Source organism: Clytia hemisphaerica, unplaced genomic scaffold (assembly GCF_902728285.1).
Source record: "Clytia hemisphaerica strain Z4C2 unplaced genomic scaffold, Clytia hemisphaerica genome assembly, whole genome shotgun sequence".
Taxonomy (NCBI): Eukaryota; Metazoa; Cnidaria; class Hydrozoa; order Leptothecata; family Clytiidae; genus Clytia; species Clytia hemisphaerica.
In genome coordinates this window covers 626,073-645,138 of record NW_027103289.1, presented here as the reverse complement: position 1 = coordinate 645,138, position 19,066 = coordinate 626,073, and the positions used below count along the sequence as shown (strand labels likewise).

At 35.5% G+C, this 19,066-nt stretch overlaps 2 protein-coding genes across 2 annotated transcripts; both read right to left on the bottom strand.

Moving 5' to 3' along the window:
* Window positions 1–435: 435 nt before the first annotated feature.
* LOC136809417 (uncharacterized) lies at window positions 436–13,549 on the bottom strand. Its single transcript, XM_067065950.1, has 15 exons — window positions 13,315–13,549; window positions 12,473–12,759; window positions 11,932–12,128; window positions 11,725–11,760; window positions 11,039–11,115; window positions 10,710–10,805; window positions 9,971–10,023; window positions 9,694–9,755; window positions 8,855–8,937; window positions 3,277–3,397; window positions 3,039–3,097; window positions 2,821–2,919; window positions 2,084–2,152; window positions 1,736–1,801; window positions 436–1,052 (listed from the first exon to the last, which is right to left on the bottom strand). The coding sequence occupies exons 1-15, from the start codon at window positions 13,501–13,503 to the stop codon at window positions 999–1,001; spliced, it is 1,548 nt and encodes a 515-aa protein (XP_066922051.1). The 5' UTR covers window positions 13,504–13,549; the 3' UTR covers window positions 436–998.
* Window positions 13,550–13,809: 260 nt separating this feature from the next.
* LOC136809406 (inactive selenide, water dikinase-like protein) lies at window positions 13,810–16,002 on the bottom strand. Its single transcript, XM_067065940.1, has 5 exons — window positions 15,866–16,002; window positions 15,274–15,722; window positions 15,030–15,120; window positions 14,303–14,615; window positions 13,810–14,113 (listed from the first exon to the last, which is right to left on the bottom strand). Exons 1-5 carry the CDS (start codon window positions 15,971–15,973, stop codon window positions 13,959–13,961), a joined length of 1,116 nt encoding a protein of 371 aa, XP_066922041.1. The 5' UTR covers window positions 15,974–16,002; the 3' UTR covers window positions 13,810–13,958.
* Window positions 16,003–19,066: the final 3,064 nt, after the last annotated feature.

Here is a 19,066-nt window from a genome sequence, read left to right as displayed (position 1 = left end):
AAGAGAAGAAAATCAAATATTGAAGAATAAATGATAGAAGCAATTCATTCATCATACAAATGGTTTCATTCAACAAGGAAAAACACAACACACAATCAATCAATAAAAGGAGAGAGAGACTTGACTAATGAGTTTTGACGCATGTGTTTTTTTGTTCTCCTCAACTGTCACAACACTATTAATATCCAATGTGTTCATCATTCTTATTGTTCAAAAATCATCCTCGTTACCATGCTTTTAAAGTGAACAATGGAGAGGGGTTTGGGAACGAAGGTGGCCTTTCATGACGCCAGCCTTACAAACGAAGCCGTTTTCCATGCATCTTTCAAGCGGTTTTTTACCTCAAACTCAAACAAAATCAAAACAAGCTTTTTCTTCGCATTCATCAAGAAGGGAAGAAAAAAAAGCCCAACCCTAAAGTAATAAACAAGTATTACTATATCATTACTTTTATATATTTTGACATCATCGCTAAAAATGGTGCCACCGATAGATATGTACCCTCCATATATATATAAAATACATTAAAAAAATTCTTCGATTTACATACACCACCACAATCGTATAAATTGCTATAATGATTCTGAAAAGTTTCTCTTTTTACACATTTTATAAAGTTTAGGGGTCAAAAGATCTGTCTGTTTGAAAGGATAACATAATACGCTCAAGGAAATAACAAAAAATGTCAATCATTATATGAGGAGTAGGTAACGTGAGACACAAATCCTTCATTGTCAGTCAGCAAAAAAGACTATTTGATCCTCCATCATCATATCTTTAGTATTATATCAATTGAATGTCTAACTGATACGTATTATCCAGATTGAATTTATTAGAAATTTCATCGTCATGATTGCCATTTTCTTTGTCTAAAAAGGGTCTTACGTCATGTTCCATCTGATATTCAAACAGGCCCAATAAACTATAACCTAATCACGATCACCGCTTCCAAACCTTAAGGAGAGAATCTGCCACCTTCATTTAACATTCTCTTTCAACTACATTTGGTTAGGAGGTACCACGCCCAACAAATCAAAGCAGAACAGCATCACCTTTAAACAAAGAAGCATAACAATTTTTTAAAAGAAAGAAAAGCAATGGTAGCCCAATAATGGGATCTTACTTTACTTTACTTTAGACATCATTACACCATAAGGAGCACATTGGCAATGGGTATTTGGGAAATGTCGAAGTTGACAGATCATCCCGGGGGAGGGGCTCAAATGGTCCGACCCACGGCATGTGCCGCCCTTAGGTAGGCTTTTCGAGAAACTCGCAATGTACTGTAATGGTGTACTCTTGATAGAAATGGGTCACTACAAGGGTCCTTTTTTAGCTGGATACACTGTAAGGGTGTGCTTGAGGACTGCTGAATTGCAAGTCGGATGTATCTTTATAGTCACACCAATTTTGATTATTTTGCACATTGTGTCGACATCTCAGGCTCATTTTTAAGTGGCTTCAGCAAAATATGAAATCAAGCAAGACTGTAAGAGTCAGGAACGTTCTATAAAATGCACTGTAAGGGTACCCTTTCACTGGTCAAGGGGTTGACTGTAAGGGTCTGATTTTGAAAGCCATTTTTTGGCGGCACATACCGTCGTTTAAAGACCCCCCCGGCAGATCATTCATAAAACTAAAAATGCAATATTTTCTCTCAAATGACTATGATGCCTATACATTGGGGTTAATAAAAAGATCATAAAGCCGGGAAGAAGTATAGAATGTCACCAACCTCTTTTAAGGTCATCATCAAGGAAAATCTGGAACGGATAAGAACTTTCAAATGGTCTTGGCAATCCTGCAAAGTAAGTTTAGTTTTGAAAAGGCGAAAATGGTGGGGTTAATTAAATATAATAAATATAATCACGACGACGAAGGACGAAAAATGTAACAGGCTAGTGAGTTTCAAACAATCAAATCTCGTATTTTGACTAGTCTATCGATAAAAGAACTTCGGAATAACGCAATCAAAAGCGGACCATGAAAAAAGAGACATAATACAGGAAAGGATGCCGTAAATTTGAGTCACATTTGAAAAGGTCGTATGCTTGTGGATAGAAAGTTATAGTTACACACATACCATGAGTACTTTGACTTGTTTGTAGTACTTGCTGAGATCGTGAGAAAGACTCCAAAGAAAGGAATAAATCTAAAAGGAGAAGCATCAATCACTAAACATCTAAACCAAACAATTAACTTTTACCCTCAAGAACACACCCTTCTCACAGTCACAGTAGGATTTTTTTTCAGCCAGTTGGGGTAAAAATAACGGACTGAAACTCGATGGGGATTGATTTTCCCATGTTTTTTAAGGCTGGGGATTCAAATTCTTTTGTTTTCAAGTCATAAAAATCAGTTGAAATGGGAAAAAGAGCATGATATTTTGCATTGAGGATGTGTTTATTTGATTATTTTCAGTGAGGACAAAGATTGGAGTATAGTTTTACGCCGGGGACGATATTTTGGCCAATTTTTCTAGTGGGAAGAGTTCCCAGTGGGTCTTCGAGAAGGGGGTATTCAAGAAACGTACAACATGTTTCTCGAATATAAAATTGGCCCCTTTCCTTTTCTTCTGTAGGGAAATAGGAAACGATGTAAAGTCTCATGCACTATGACTTAAAGAGATGCAGTAAATTAGCAAGATGCAGGGTTTTTTTAATTTTTAATCAATTTTTACTTGAATGCCAATAATACCAATGCACTTTTACTTAGATAATATAAATTATGATTGAAATTGGCCAAAAAAAAACCATCGAGGTAACTTTTCAAAAGGAAGTTTTTGGATTGAGTGAGAGATCTAAAGGTTAATCTTTTTACCTTGTGGGCCGGGATTTCTAGCTTGTCGAGTTCCTTCAGAAGGTTGGAAAAGAAGACTGGAAACTGTAGAACATAATCTCGAATCAAGATCCACTCCAGCTAAAAAAATTAATGACAGCAACTGAAGTTATACTAGAAAGTTTTGGTTTCTTTCCTAATTTTCGTAGGATTAAAAGTATTAAATATTTTAGACATTCCAATCAAAAAATGTGACTCACAGGTTCATTTAAACACGTGAAATCCAAATCTTCTTCCTCTGGTAAGCACCCATACGCCCCTGAAGAAGAAGGGCGGAAATCATTTTACAATCCACAGAATCTCCTAAGCAAAGCCTTTTATCGATGCACTAACTGAAGTACCAATGGACAAAAAGCAAAGGACAAAGCCCATCCCCCCTATGAGCAGATCAAGGCCGATACGCGCTATAACTTAGGTTTAAGGCTTCTCATGATATACCTTCTTGGACTTTCTTGTTGAAATCTCTTTCCAGTTTACAAAGTCTTGCGTAGTTGTATAGAATAAATGTGTTTTCCCGACGGTTGAAGTCTAAATCTGGGTTGTTTTCCGATAGTTTGATCTAAAGAAACATGAATGATTACTGAATAGTTATGTGGGTAAAAGATTTTTCTGCATTTTTCGAATGGTGATGCCATCATTAAACTAGTCTTATGCTAGGACTAGGAGCAGACTTGAGACAAAGTAGAATACCATAAGGAAAGCCGAAAAAAAAACAATTACAGTATATGGCCCCCAAAACGGAGACGGCCCCCAAAACGTAGGTCGTCATTAAAATGAGGATTCTGACTTATTTTGAAAGAATGATGGTCATACTTAAAAATGAGCATGTTTTTGATAGTTTGAGACTGATTGAAAATAGCATATTTGCGTCTGAAGGAAATGTTTCAACACCAAAAAATTAGATAAAAATTGCATATAACTCACTCTAGCTCCTTAGATAGTGAAAATAAGTTATGAAAATGGGGTATAGTAAACTTTCTACACCTAATGCCTTTCAGAAAATGCAGATGCATCTGTGCTTTTAGAGGATGGGTAAAATATATAGCAAAGCATCTTAAAGGTCAGCCAGTATTTTGGGGCTTTAGAATCAGCATTAACAAAACCGAAAATTCTAAATATAAGAAACAGTAAAAAATCTTGGAATTCCATTCCTATCAGCTTGAGTTAATAGTTTATCACAAAAAATTAACATTATATATAAAATTTTTCGCTAAATCAGCAAAAACGGCAAATTCCGTCATTTTTTGTAAAATATAGGAGGAAATACCTTTAAAAGTTAATATTTTCAGTTTCGCAGTTAAGCTGTTTTTCTAAAACTTTCACAGCATATTCCATACATGAATGGAACTATTTTCAAAAGAGATTGGTTTTCAGAAACTTGATTAAGACGTTGTTAAATCAAAATTGTCATTTTGAAAATTTCTAAATTTTCAGTTCGGACTTTGCATCATCGAAAATCTTGAAATATTTTATAAAAATGATAAATTTTACATCCATCGGGTCGTAAATTTAAGGGAAAACACAAATATGTTCATAGTTTCTCCCCTATTACCACTGGGCTTAATAATTTGATTTTAACTACACCTACGTTTTGGGGGCCCAAACCTGCGTTTGAGAACCAGGGGTATACTGTAAAAATTTTATCAAACAAATTTATGCCCAAACCCTCTAAATCACATTTCCAAACTATGGTCAAAATTTTGTATTCGTACCTTAAAGATATCTCGAGAAATCGCTAAAATTGCAAACCTCCGTTTTGGGGACCATCAGAAAAAAGCTACCTATCTTTTTAACCGATTGAAAAATATTGTTGAAATTGAAAATTTTGAAAAAGAACTTCCGGGAAATAAAGTAGAGATGTTAAAGTTTTTTATGCAGCAAAAATTTTTGTAAAACCTCTCTTCCTCTAGATTTGAGAGAAATTTTAAATTTGATCGACGTTTTGGGGGCCACATACTGTTTACTTTATACACATTAATATTATTCCGTTAGAGTTAGCGTACTATTATATAAAACCACACATTATATAATATCACAGTTCAACTCGCATTATAAACAATTTCAACCTTTCATTAAATTTGACACAAAAAATTGTTGCAAAGATTTCGATTCTTTTTGGCAAAAATATCTCAGATAGTCAAGATTGTTTAAATTGCGTCTGAAACTTCCGTTGGCGTTTCTCATTGAAAACAAACACAGTGTTCAGGTCAGGTTTGAACAACATGATGTAGACTTTGTATGAGTAGATCAACACAAAGTGAATAGCGTTCAGTAAAAACACACTGAAGGCTAGAATCATGTTCCGAGTAACAGCTTTTCGTTGTGAGAAATAGATAGCGGCAATCGCTGCCAGTGTGATGATGGAGACAAAGGAAGAGTAAATGACATGAGTGGTTTCTTTAAAATGTGACGGTAGTTTTCGTGATCGAACGGCTTGGATACCGTTGGCAAGGACCAAAATCAAAACAAAAGACAAATGTACAATAATATCTGAATCATTGTTACAAGCCAATTCTTTGATCAGTTGAATGTTATGATACACAAACAATACTTTGATATGACGGCTCACATTTGAAGCAGTGGTGATGAGAACATCAAGAGCAACCAACGAAAATATAACTATCGATTCAACGTTTCTAATCAACATTTTTCGACCTTCAGACTGCACCATTTTGGACGAAAAAATAAGATGCAACTTCATTGTCTTAGCAATGTTGACACCGACGTTTATAGTAAAACAAATCCCTATCACTGGAGGTCTCAGAACGCAAATTGTATTCGTGGGTTTACCGAGGAAAAGGACGAACGGAGCCAGCGTTAGAATCAAATGTGATGTCAAGTGCACCAAAGTCATACTTCGATTGGCATTTTTCGCAATAGGAGTTTCTCGGAATCGAATGAACACAGCGAAAGTTGCGACAATCAAGAAACAGTTTAATACTGTGGAAACAAGCAAGACAATCCCTGCCGAACTGAATCGTTCCAGATATTCGATACGATATGGATCGAAGCATATCGTTCTCGGATCGTTCGTTATGAAAGGGTCATGACAAGGTTGGCATTGGGAATTCCCGTCTATGTTTTTGAACATTTTGGCAACACAAGGTGAACATCTCCACCCATAACTGTTATTCCAGTTTTGTTCATTATAAATAGCGTGTCTCAATTCTTGCCCTTGACCACAAAAAGGAATGGTTAGATTGCAAAAAGGTCTGGCTTGAAGAGCTTTCTTTGGGTTGAAATACTTCCTTTGCAATAGTTGTTGAGGTGTTATCAACCCAATATAATTGGAGATCTTCCAGAAATGGATAAATCGATTGATTACATCTTCATCGTTAACTATGCCTTGAATAATGCGCTGTCGAAATCCTTCTGGGATCTGCAACCACTGCTCAAAAGAAAGTCTGTCACCGTCTTTCCAAGCCGGAAACAAGAGTTTCAACAATGATCCATGTACTTTGAGGAGATGATCGATCAATGCAGTACCTTGCATCGCTTCGAAAGCTACATCATTGTTCATTAAGGCGCCCTGTAGATCATACACGTATTTCAAAAACTCATTCAAAGAATGTTCGCCTGGAATTTTACGTACAACTCGTCCCGTGTCCCAACGCATCGCAACCACGTCTTTCTCTGTTAAAGTCGAGTCATTGGTTAATGATCGTTCAAAAGCAATGACGTAGAAATTACCACCATAATTTTGCACATGCGGTTTGACGTATTGACTGGCCATGAACTCCATAATGGAGCCACCAAAACCGTACACGATCAAAACTCGTAAATGAGGGTCAGCTAAGAGAAGTTCCATTGTGTTTCGGATGGAATTCTTGTCTTGTAGATCGATCAAAAGTTCTTTCATACAATATTTCGGATCGCTCTCCTGGTCTAGACCAATGTAAAAGCAAAAGGCAGTTTCTTTGCGTTCTCTACATGGTTTGGTGATCAACTGGTAGTCTTTTTCGTTTTCTTTCAAGTAAAGGACCGCAGAATAAGTCATCTCATATTCCTCAATCAGGTAATGAACAGCCCTCCGATGAACTTCTATTTCGAAACTAGTCTCATAACTATAGATGAAAGTATCTTTCTCCACCAATTGACTTGGGTACATAGATTGCATTGTTACAGAGACCAATGTGGCTTTCTGGTCGATCAACAAAGAGCTAATGTAGCGCGTCATTTGAAAGGGAACGTAAGTGAAAAGTAAGTCGTCCTTCAAAGAGAGAGTGCCATCAACCGTATCATTCAGACACTTCCCATAAAAGTTCATTTTTTCATGTATGATCAGTTCAAAGAGTGCATCGGTGACTGTTTGATACGAAACACCGACGTCCATGGTACATAACTTGTACGTTGGTATGGCAACGCTTTGTGCCAACCGCATGCGCTTTTCGTTGATAGCTGCATTCTGACATTGGTACGATGTGGCATGCGAACAATTGGACATGCTAAACAACGCTAAAGTGTTTGTTCTCGCACAAAATATATAGGCTTGAGATAAAACAATAGCAACAAAAAGAAAACCCGACATTCTACTTGTCGTCATCCAAAACGCCGTTATGAACGAAGTGATTTCAAACGTAAATCTAAACACAAATCTCGTGATTCAAGCTACGATAAACTTCAAATAATATGAAAATTACTAGGTCGAAAAACTCTAACTAATTTAGAAAGCGATTTCAATTTGAGAATATAAGCCTGGTAAAGCTTTTAATTGCTTCATTGGCACACACACCTGCCAAAGTTCTAAACAATTGTCTTTCAAATAACTATGCCAGAACAATTCATGTAGAAGTATTTACACCATCAGGTCTTATCAACTGATTTCTTATTTTAAAATAAGAATACAGTATTTTTTCAGCTTTAACAAGTCAAATTAAAGATTATGAATAAAGTCAAAAGTTTTGTCAGTCAACTGTTAGAGAAAACAGTAAGGGCTGAAACTTTTTCTGGTGAGTCTAGGCTACCTATGAATTTCTTCTCTGGGTATAGTTTTTTGTAAAAGCTGCTAAGAAAATTTTTATTGCTTCGTGAAAAAATGCAATCTTAGCTATTTACCCCTTAAAACCTAAAATGGTTTTCTTGATTATAAAATTTTTTATAAAGATTTTTATTAAAACTATTTATAAAATAGTCCTTTTGGTCTCAAATTTTGAACAGTGATTCACTGCAAAGTTACTAATGCTACAATTAGATCATTGGTACCTAAATATTTTCAAAACTGTACGTTAAAATCAAATTACACCTTGGCACCTTCACTATTACACCTTAAAACCTACAAACATTGACACCTTGCTCACAACTTACTGAAACTGTGAAATAGCAATTCAGGTGCTGAACCGTGATTCAATTGATTAAATACTTGCTAGAAATCCATTCCCAAAACAATATTTGTATTTTTCAGGATTTCATACCCATAATGCAATTGCGCCTGTTTTTTGTCGGCTTTAAATGCTTTGAAGGGTCAAAACTTTTATTCACTTCATTTTTGACGTATGTTACTGACGTTTGTGACACTTTGGTATGCAATATGACCATGTTTTGAGAAAGTAGATTTTCAGACTTAATTGGCCACTACCATGAATGAGCTTTAAAAAAGAACTTTGAGGGCCTGACGATTTCTTTGGGGTGTAACCATGGAGAAGAAAATGATCTTTTTGTACCTACCATAAGTATAGGTACCTAAAAAGTATAGGTTTTATGACCTTAAATTTATTTGTGTAATCTCTAGGTCCGAAAAACTTCATTTTTTGAAGGGATTTTTGATAAAATTTTCAATAAATTCAATAAATTCAAATTAGATATTGTAAAAAAGTGAATTATACAATATTAAATTAAGTTTGGTGGTTAAGAGAGCCCAAAAGCCTAACTTTGTAGGTTTTAAGGACTATCCACTTGTAGCAATTAAACCCTTATTACATACTTTTCCGTGGGCCGCCCGGTACACTTCGATAGAACAGATCAGAGCTTTTTAAGCCTTATCAAACTAATGAGCGTGGATATAAGAAAGTTGACAAACCTTTTTGTTATGCCCAGTTGAGGACAATTCCAGTTTTAGTATTGACATTGCCATGGACCTCACCATCATTTCTTTACCATCACCTAAGTAAAAGGTTGAGATAGATTCATAAACGTCACACAAAATTTGAGATAGATCGACAAGTTAACTACCTCTATAGAGACGGAAAAAATGTCGGGGTTTCAATTAGTCGGAGAAAGATTTCGTCTCATCCGACCAAAATTTCAAATTCGTCACTTTTCCTGACCAAATTTACAATTTAGTCATTTCTAAATGACTGAATTGTCCAGATGAAATAGCTTCTTTCCCTAGCTCGAAAATACATCTTACAATTCGACGTTTGAAGCACTAATCTCGGTTAACAAAGGCGTGAAAACTTTGGATTCAAAATTTGGTTGGGGAAAAAAAATCGCGCAAAAGTTTTGGTCGGGGATAAAAAAATCGTGTATAAGTTTTAGTCGGGTGTAAAATGTCAGGGAAAAATTTTCGACACTTTGTCCCGATATTCTTTCTCCGATAAGGTATAAAGTGTTAAACAGACGACCCCCTAGTCCAAAGTATTATTAGGTTACCTTGAGAAAATATTATGAGATCACATGAATGCTACAGGATTAAGAAAATTTGTCATTGAGATTTAGAACCACAGAGCTCTTATCGAAAACGAAGTTGTGAGATGAATCATCTTTCTACACCCATACAGCTGTTAAAGCAAACTATTATATTAAATCCATCTTGCTCCCTTCATTCATTTACACACGCTTAAGTGAGTAGACTACAGTAACCTTAAATAATGAAGTAAATAAAAAGAAAAGTAAATGTTAAAGAGGAAAAAAACAAACCCTGCATGAATTTTGGCCCATAACGTATTTTGTAAGATGTCGTCAAAGACTCGATGTATGAACTAAAATTGATCAAACACTTAATTAAAATGTTTCTTTAAAAAAAAACATCAATAAATTACTCATACAAAATTAGTGAAATATCAGCTAGCAGGACAGCGGAAAATCTGACACATTCTAATAATTTTCTTGCCAATATGGACTTCAGCCTCTCCATTTTTAAAGCAATGCATTAAACCTGGGAAAAATAAATGTCGTTTTACGTTCACCAACATACCTCAGAATCAATTCTTTATCGCCTCCTGTTATTTCTTCGTAAGATAAAAATTTCTAAGAAGAAAAGAATATTCAAATACACGTTTTTTTTAAGCATTTGGATGTTCTTAAACTTTTTTAAGTTTTAATCCTTAAAATGTTCCTAATATGTTCTTATTTCACTATTTTGCGACAATTTTTGTCCATTTTCCTAAGAAAATAGCTGTTTTTAGGTTAACAAAGCCTTAAAATGTTCTTAACTTGGTCTTAATATTTTAGCCATCGAAGTCTTATGTTCTTATATAGTTTGTTCTTATATAAAAAACGTGTATTGGACAGAAATAATATTAAATCAATACATTCAACTCGTTATGTAATGTTACGCGAGCCACGCGGATAGAGACATACAACACTGAATTCAAAATGAATGCTATTGTTGATTATGTAGGTTAGTAGCGTGGTGGTAGGGGTGGCCGGTCGATTTCTTTGGGGGCGCCCCTTTGCTCCTTTACACCGGCCAAAAAGAGAGAAAATACCCAAACATGTTCGTACTCGCTTCACTCGCGTAATTTTTACAAAGATATTTATTTTTCATAGGGGGTGCCAAATTTAAAATCTTCTAAAATTGCCTCCCCAGTTTGCCCGAAAATTAGTCCACCCGCCACGCTACTGGTATAGGTTAGTATCAAGTATTATGTATGTATTATGCAATTTGATGATGCAAGCGTTTGATCTTTCTTTCTAATTATCAAGTGTTTTACCTGATTGTCAAGACAGTTGTGTCCAAAATATTCCGATAGGAAAGTAGCGGACTTCACCTTGAACAGGTTTCGTTTAGGTGAAATATGAAGACAAAGCTGAAATGAAGCAGATTATTTTAGTTAAGAATCATAAGCTTCATAAAGCGTAAGCGAGATTGGCCAGTAGAGTTGGCCCAGTCATAATACTTGAGATTTCTCTGTATTTACTGGTCCAAAGGTTAGGTAGGTAGGTTATTCAATAAGATCGTGCATGTGAGACTCAAAAAAGTTCTTATTTGAGGAAGAGAGGGAGGGGAACAGGAAACAGTCGCGGAAGAAAGCAATGTTACCTGATCATTCAGTGTGATGTTTTGAATTTTGAGATATCTTGTGGTGATTCTTGAAGGTTTACCATCCTCTGAAACAACTAAAGCGGAAAAGAAAGTTTTTGTCCATTCTTTAAGCGCGGTCGGCTTTAGAGGGGACTGGTATTGAATTTACGAGGGAAACTTGTTCTCGGCACACGACATTTTTAGGCTTTCTCTAAAAAAACAAGCAAGTTCGTGTAAACACATATATGACAGATTTCCTTGAGCCTCTGCGGTAAAGTGCAAACTATTTTTAATATTCGAATAGCTCAACTTAATAGACATTTACTTTAATGCAAGGGTATCTTACATTGGGCCATTCCATTTTATATCAATACAAAGGAGCTGGACTAACATTTCCAGCGGTAACCAGAAAAAAATTTCCAGGGGTATTTTTCCATTTTTCCAAGGGGGTAAAAGATGATGGAACAGCCCAATTTTCACAGTACACTTGTGTTTTCGATACCGTCGTCGAAAAGAATTTTTCTAGAACTTTCGTTACCAGTCTCCTCAAAAAATGATCGCGCTGCTAAGGGTTGATAGGTGTATCGAAAGCGTGGTTTCTCATTCACAACTCTCACTCACAACAATCAGGCTCTGCTACCAACAGATTATTCGGAATGGTTGGACAATAAACATAATTAAGATAATAGGGCAGAAGAACTTACGTTCAAGCCTGTTCAAATCAGACCAAAAGGTGCACCCTGAAAACCATAGAGAGAGGAAGTAGTGAGTGGATGAATGAATGAATGAATTTGTTCAAAGAGGACTTTAAATTCTCATGTGTAACAACCACTCGTACTCGTAAGAAATTATCGACCAAACAACTTCAGACAAACTTAGGGAGAGGCTTGTAAGCTATAAAAGCCGCATACCTGTTCGATTTTTCATATACAATTTGGTATCGATATACTTTTCACCGTCCTTTGAAGTGAGGATGTTTTCCTTAAAAGTTGGGGTTTGTGGATTTGTAGCGGCTGTCCATTGGTCTGTTCTAATTAACTCGTCGAAATCGTTTCCATGCAGCTGACGTACACTATATTCGGTGCAGAGGAAACACTGTAACCGCTTTCTGAAACAGAATTCATCGAATGTGATATGACTGAATATAATTAAGAAATCAAAAGAATAAAAAAAAGTAAAGATAGGAAGCCGCTACTCTGTACAAGAGAGTGTTTCTCGCGTTTATCGTTTCGTAGTACACTCTGTGCGCATCATAAATAGCAAGCAACACTTCTCTCGTCGTCTCCCCTCTGTTACCCACACTCCATCGCAGCGGTCAGTTTGAAAAATCTCAAACAGAAAAGATAATGACATTATAAGAATTTAAGTCTTGTTCGCATAATGAATTAAAAAAAAGAGTTTAAATACTCGGAACTAAATGCTCGTGAGCTTCAACAGTGAGTATATACATACTTGGAATGAGAAGCCAGTCTTTTCGCAACTGAAGCCAAGAAGCAACCTCTCATGACGTCAAAAAATGATGACGTGAATGAATGAACGATCAAAGTTGTTGTATGTGAACGCTCCTCTTCTTCACTTGAAAATTGCATCTTGGTTAATATTTTCCTAAAGTTTTTCATGGCATTTTGAACAATGTTTGTTCTGTTTAGCCTCACAAACACCAGCCCAGTGGTGGTGGGCAGCTTGATGTTGTCAACATAATGAAGTTGTACGCCTTCTTTTTCATCACCTTCTAATACCTTGAAAAAGTAAACAAGATTTTCACTTCAACACACCGAAGAGAAGTATAATTAACTCGATACTAGATAGTATCATGTCCTTTGTATATTGGAAAGGGTCCTACAGGTATAGGAGCAGAAATCACTGTACAAATAGGCATCGCAACTCTTCAAATGCTGTCGAGTCATTGCTTATACCTTGATGCACTCGGACGACCCTGGAAGAACCATGGTCATCCCGAGGCCGCAATTGTGGCGAGTGTGCAGTGGCAAGTCATAACGCTTGGAACATCTAACGACACTCTTGTATCAGAGTCACGATACCCGATTCCCTTCGCATGTAATGAGTTGACTCTTGCCAAGATAAATTCACTTGCCAAGTGAGCCGTAGTAACATGGTTGTGATCGAAATTTCGCCTCCTTAGAGGTCGAGAGCGATGACCACCATACCCTTACGTCTCACGGAAACATACATTCGAAAAAATTGAGAAGCATAGCACTCTAACAAAAATAACACTTTGCGCAATGATTATAAATGCAGTTTTTCAAAAATGGAATACGATATGAAGCTCTTACAGTATTCTTCTGCAAGAGAGTGCGATCAAAACACATATCATACAGCTCCTTGATTGGTTTCTTTTCCTTCAAGAAATGGCCAATGAAATGCGTCTGTTTAATGTTATTGTCAGGTGCGAAGGATGACGTTTCCATCAATCTTGTAGCAAGTTCTTCTTGGATGTCCTTAAGTAGAATGTTGTCCATCATCGTCGGTAATCTTTGTCAATTAATTTCCTTTTTTTTATTAAAATCTAAAAGGAACGTTATAATATTAAAACTGTTTCTGCAAAAAAATGATCCCTTTACTCAATGTTCAGACATATGCTAGTTACAGTACTTGGAGTTTCTAAAAAGTGAATAGAGGCAGAATTAATCGGGTATCATAATATATTATGCAACATGGTGTCAAAGCAAAGCAGGTTATGAAAGGTTTTGTTCAAAGTTTCACTTAAGGAGTTTGTTCGTCAAGTTTGTTTCTATAGCGATTTTAAAAACAGTTTATGCTCGGAGTAGTATGTTTGTATTTCTTTCGTTTTTACATTAAAAAGTAGCCTAAAAATACCAGTACTAATACAAAAGAACCATAAAAATAAATCAGCTCTTTTCCAGACAAGCTTTTCAAAAAAGAGCTTCATAAAATGGCCTTTTGTCACGAGGTAGATTTAAACTTCTATTATTTGAACATGTGGTGTGATTTTAGCCTTTCTACCCCCTTCGACGACATCCCCAATGATCCATGCATCTGCACCATCCAACTCCTTTAGTTCTGCAATGTAATCATTAGCAACATCTTTTGCCAAGCAAACCAAGAGACCACCTAAAACCAAGTGATACGAAATTTGATCATTTTTATAATGCCAATACGATAAGAAATTATAGCAAGAAAGTCGAACTGAACTTGAGCTCTTTCCTAACAACTGAGACCTAATTATAGTTATTGCTGAGAAAAAATCATCTCATGACCTCAAAAAAACATTATCACTCATTATAAAATCTTCAGCCTCACCTGACGTTTCCGCAGAATATCCATCTAACAATTTGAAATTGATGCCACACTTTTTATAAACATTCACCATATCCTTGATGATGGGAAGTGTGTGAAGAATGAAATCCACTTTCTCTAACTGGCTCTCCACCAAGTTCGTAGCATGGCCAATGATCCCAAACCCAGTCACATCTGTTGCACCATGTGCTTGGTATTTTTGCATCAGTTTTGCAGCATTTCTATTCAACCTGGCCATGGAGAACATAGCTTTGTTGTAAGCATCCACTACATCTTCTTTGTTCACTACATCTTGTATCCTTTCCCAATATTTTGGCTGAAATCAAAAGCAAAGAAACATTGGTTTAACGATTGAGAATTAAAAGTAGTCCTGTATTAGACAAAAAAAATTACCAAGTCTTTAAGATTTTTCTACCATTCGGTCCCATCGAAGCCTTCGTTGCCTCACAATAAAAACAAGTTCTTCAAAAGCAACATGCAAGGAGTTAACATTAAGAAATAAAATTAGATTTTAAATTGAATTTTGTTGGTGACCGAAGAGGGTTGAATAAAATTATGAGAGGAAACAAAAAATAAGTTTCCAGTTGGAAAAAGCACTATCCATGGATTCAAATGAACATAATACAAACATGGATAACAAAGAAAAGTTTCTCGGATGTAAGCAACAATAACTAGGGCAGGAATGATTATAAAATGACAAGACAGTTAATACAACATAAGCAAAAAAAACCTCTTCAATCCATTGATGGGCATTGACAGCAATCTGTGTTCCAAGTGGTTTTGTCAGAACCAAGACATCCCCAGCTTTCCCTCCATTTGGCCTAAATGAAAGTAACACTAAACGCCTATATTGAAAAAACATTATTGCTTGAAAAGCTCACAAACGTACCAAAAGTTACTAATTGTGAAAAAAGATTGTTGATGTCTGTAAATTCAAGAAAAATCTATAATAGAAAAAGTTAAAAGCTACAAACATGATGAATTCTTGATCAGAGCATATACTGGTCGCCACACCACCAATGATATACCAAGGATTCAAAACGGTTTGTCCACCATTGATTGTTGTTTCGGCTTCTTTGGCTAAATCATTGAAACCTTTGATTACCTGCCTGGTAACAATTTCTCGTTCATTGGTTCTCAGTTCATTACTCACGCCAAGTAACATCAGTAAATTGTCACATTGGTATACACCAGTCGCATACAAATCACTCAAAACATTAGCACATGCAATTTTCCCTTGCATGTAAGGGTCATCCACTAAAGGATAGAAAAAGTCAGTAGTTTGCACGAGTTTGACGCCTTTATGACGTGTCGGTAATACACAAGAATCTAAGCCAATACCAAGGAATCCAAACTCTCCTGTTGTTGAACCATTGCTTTTGGTTTGATCTTGTTTCAGTCCCTCAAGAAGTTTGTGCAATTCCTTGTAAAATAGAAAGAAAATACATTTTCAACGGGTAAAACATTTTATCGGAAATCCTTACAGATAGTTCAACAAACCGATCATTAATGGATATTCACTTTTATATAATCTGATACAATAAATAATTTGCAATTGAAACTAACCTCCTGAGGGACTTTGCAACCTCACCCCTTCAATTTGGTGTAATTTGTGAATCGAAATGTAGCATCAAGGCCATGTTCTAACGGATCAAATTTCTTATAATCAGTCATTTTGCACTTTATATCACTAAAAGAAAATATTTGGAAAATGAATCATTACAAGTAGCAAAAAACTTTAAAGGGAGCTTGCAAGAGTTTCTGTTCAGAATCAATGTTTTCTGCTTTTGACTTTTTTTATTCATTTTATCATTCTCTGTAGTAAGTAGTAAGTAAGTATATTCATCTAGTGGATGTCGACAGAGCCGACATTCTATTTGCGCTAGACCTGGGAGATTGAATGCTGAGGTGGAGCGCCACACCTACTCTCAGCTCCCAGCAGTAACTTGCCGCTTAGATCAGATTACCCAATCTAAGCTACTCCTCTGCTGAGTTGGCGGTGACGGGGGATCAAACACACAACCCTTAGATTGTAATGCTCTACCGACTGAGCTACCCGGTCACAATCAATCTCTGATGACAAAAGTATGATAATAGAATTATACTATTTGGGAAAGAGATACTACATCTTTAGATTCACTCACATACAAGAATTCAATTAAAAGCTCCTGAGGGTTACAGTCAAAATTTTCACATCACTATAGAAGTTTTTTAAGACATTTCAAGAAGTTTCAATAGTCTAATATTTTGCTGGCTTAATGTTTAGTCATCAAATTTATTTGAAATAAAAGGAAATTGGGTTTGAATATCATATTAATATAGTCCTACATAATATATATTTTATCTTAAAAGTTAAATTATAAAACAGTTAAATTATAATTAAATTTTTATTAAAATTCCAGATAAAGTAAGTCTAAATATAAATGAGCATGGAAGACTTGCTAGATCTCAAACATCTTCTTCCATGCAAATGTTGGACTTAGTGTGAAACAAAGTCTAACATTCACAAAGAATAACATATTTGAGCCGCAAAACTTAACCAGCTTATATGTAAAATAATTGAGCATGAAACTCTCTAAGAAATACAACACATGCTTCAATTTCATTTTGTAAAAGATAATAAGTATCCTCCCGGGTTGTTCAAATATAACTAGTATAGTTATTGTAAACCAGGAGCTCTGTGTCAAGAGTACAAGTTGTCAGGGTCAGTCAAACATATTGATTCCCCTACCAAAGTTTCGAGATTTAGTGTCTATTATCTTTCTTAAAATATAAATGCTTAAACCATCAATCAACTGATATTTACTTTATAAAGTATTTTGAATAAAATATCCGGTCAAAAAAATGCAAGATTTGTGGGGGTTAACAAAAATTTTAAATGAGCACAAAAGATTATAGTTTAAGCTCCAAACATGTTGTGGCAAATAAACACCAATGTTATCTGTAGATTCCAACACACTCATGAAAAAGATCATCCTTAATCAGACCATGTTTTAATGAGAAAAAATAACACTCAGACAGTCTTTCATCTTCGATGTACAATCTATTGAAGTGGCTTGCTTGTAAATCAACACCTTCATGATTGTCAGAAAATGGAACTATTGAATCTAAATCAAAAACATCTTCTTTTCGTGAACCATTGAATGTTAATCTTGATATCTTAACAAGGTTTTCATTAAAATTGACTTTCATTTCACCAATAACTTTTGTTGCAAAGTAACTGAACACAATGAAAACCAAAGACGTTCCAAAACAACCGCCAACAGCTGAATAAAAAAGTTCTTTTGAAATGACTTTATCAACATATTGTTGATGTAATGGAAAACAAAATCCAGCCATCAATCCAATCTGATAGATTTTGAATCTTGATATTAGCCTCAAATGTTTTATGGATGGTAATTTGTAGATTGTTTGCCAATCATCCCTATCTTTGGGGGATAATTTTACTTCTTGGGAGCTTTTGGTTAGTACAGGAAAACATACTGAAAACTGTCTAGTAAGCAGGTTGATCTGAAATGGTAAGGGGCACAAATTTTTTACGCTGAATCTGAACATTACCTTTTTTTAATCTGAAATATAACAAAACGGAAAAAAATTAAAATTTCTTGAAAACACAGCAAAATCAGAAAGCATAAGAAAATTATGTGAATCTCCAACAAATTTAAAACATGTAAAAATTCTTCTGGCTCATACATATAAATCAATTGACATACATAGTGGTGATATAGTTAAAAAAACACCAAACTCTCCTTTAGTTCAGTTAGGGAAACCATCCAGGATCCTGCCATTCTATCAGCCAACAAAAACTAAATGATACTTGTAAACGCAAGTTTCTTACCATTTTCCATCGAAAACAACCAAAAACCAAAAACATTGCTTCTTCTCAAAACTGGAGACCAAAACAAATTTCTGTCAATCGAATGCAAAATAATTGGCAAACAGGGCAAAATTGGCATATTTTGAAGTCAATCGAGTTGGCTGAAATTATCTTGCAAGATGAGGGCGCCCTTTTGCATCTATTGTTAAGGCTATCTAAAGGTGGATGGAGTTGCGGAAAGACTATGGCACCCGCTGCTTCAAGGGTGGTTACGCCAAAACACCCCAAATGCTCTTCCAACAGAAGGCGAGTTAGTTGCCGCGCGAGTTACGTCATACACTCCACCGCGGGGCAAAACGCATGGTGTTTCAGTGGATATTAATAATTATAAGAATATCTTATGTGCTTTAAAACTTTAGTAGACTTTGGAGTGTTTCATTGAACAGTCCATCACAAAGGTTGATATTCAAAAAACTTAACATCCATAGAATTAAGTTGTTTTTTTGATTTCCCAAACATTTGCTTCAGTTCAAGCTTTCACTTCCACAATAATTTATGTAATTACTCTTTCGATCAGTCCACAGTCAGTTTCAACATATTCACGTGTTTTTTTGTCATGTGACTGAAGTGCCTACTAAAACAATCCGGGGGTAAGTGGTAAGGCAACACAGCATATTATTTGTAAAGTAAAGAAATATCTTCTGGCATTGACAATCAAATATATAACGGCAAATTTAGCTCTCCATTTTGACAGTTTTAAATTAAATTGCGAGATTTCCCATTGGCCGTGTGAGTACACTTTTCATAGTCAGAATATCTTTTTTTACTCGCAGGATTAATGGTTATTTTTCAAATGAAGCACAAATGAAAAAAATGAAACTTCAGAAAGTTGCGTATTCCCAGGGAGTAAACAATTGACATAATTGATGATGATGAATTTTTAGACAAAA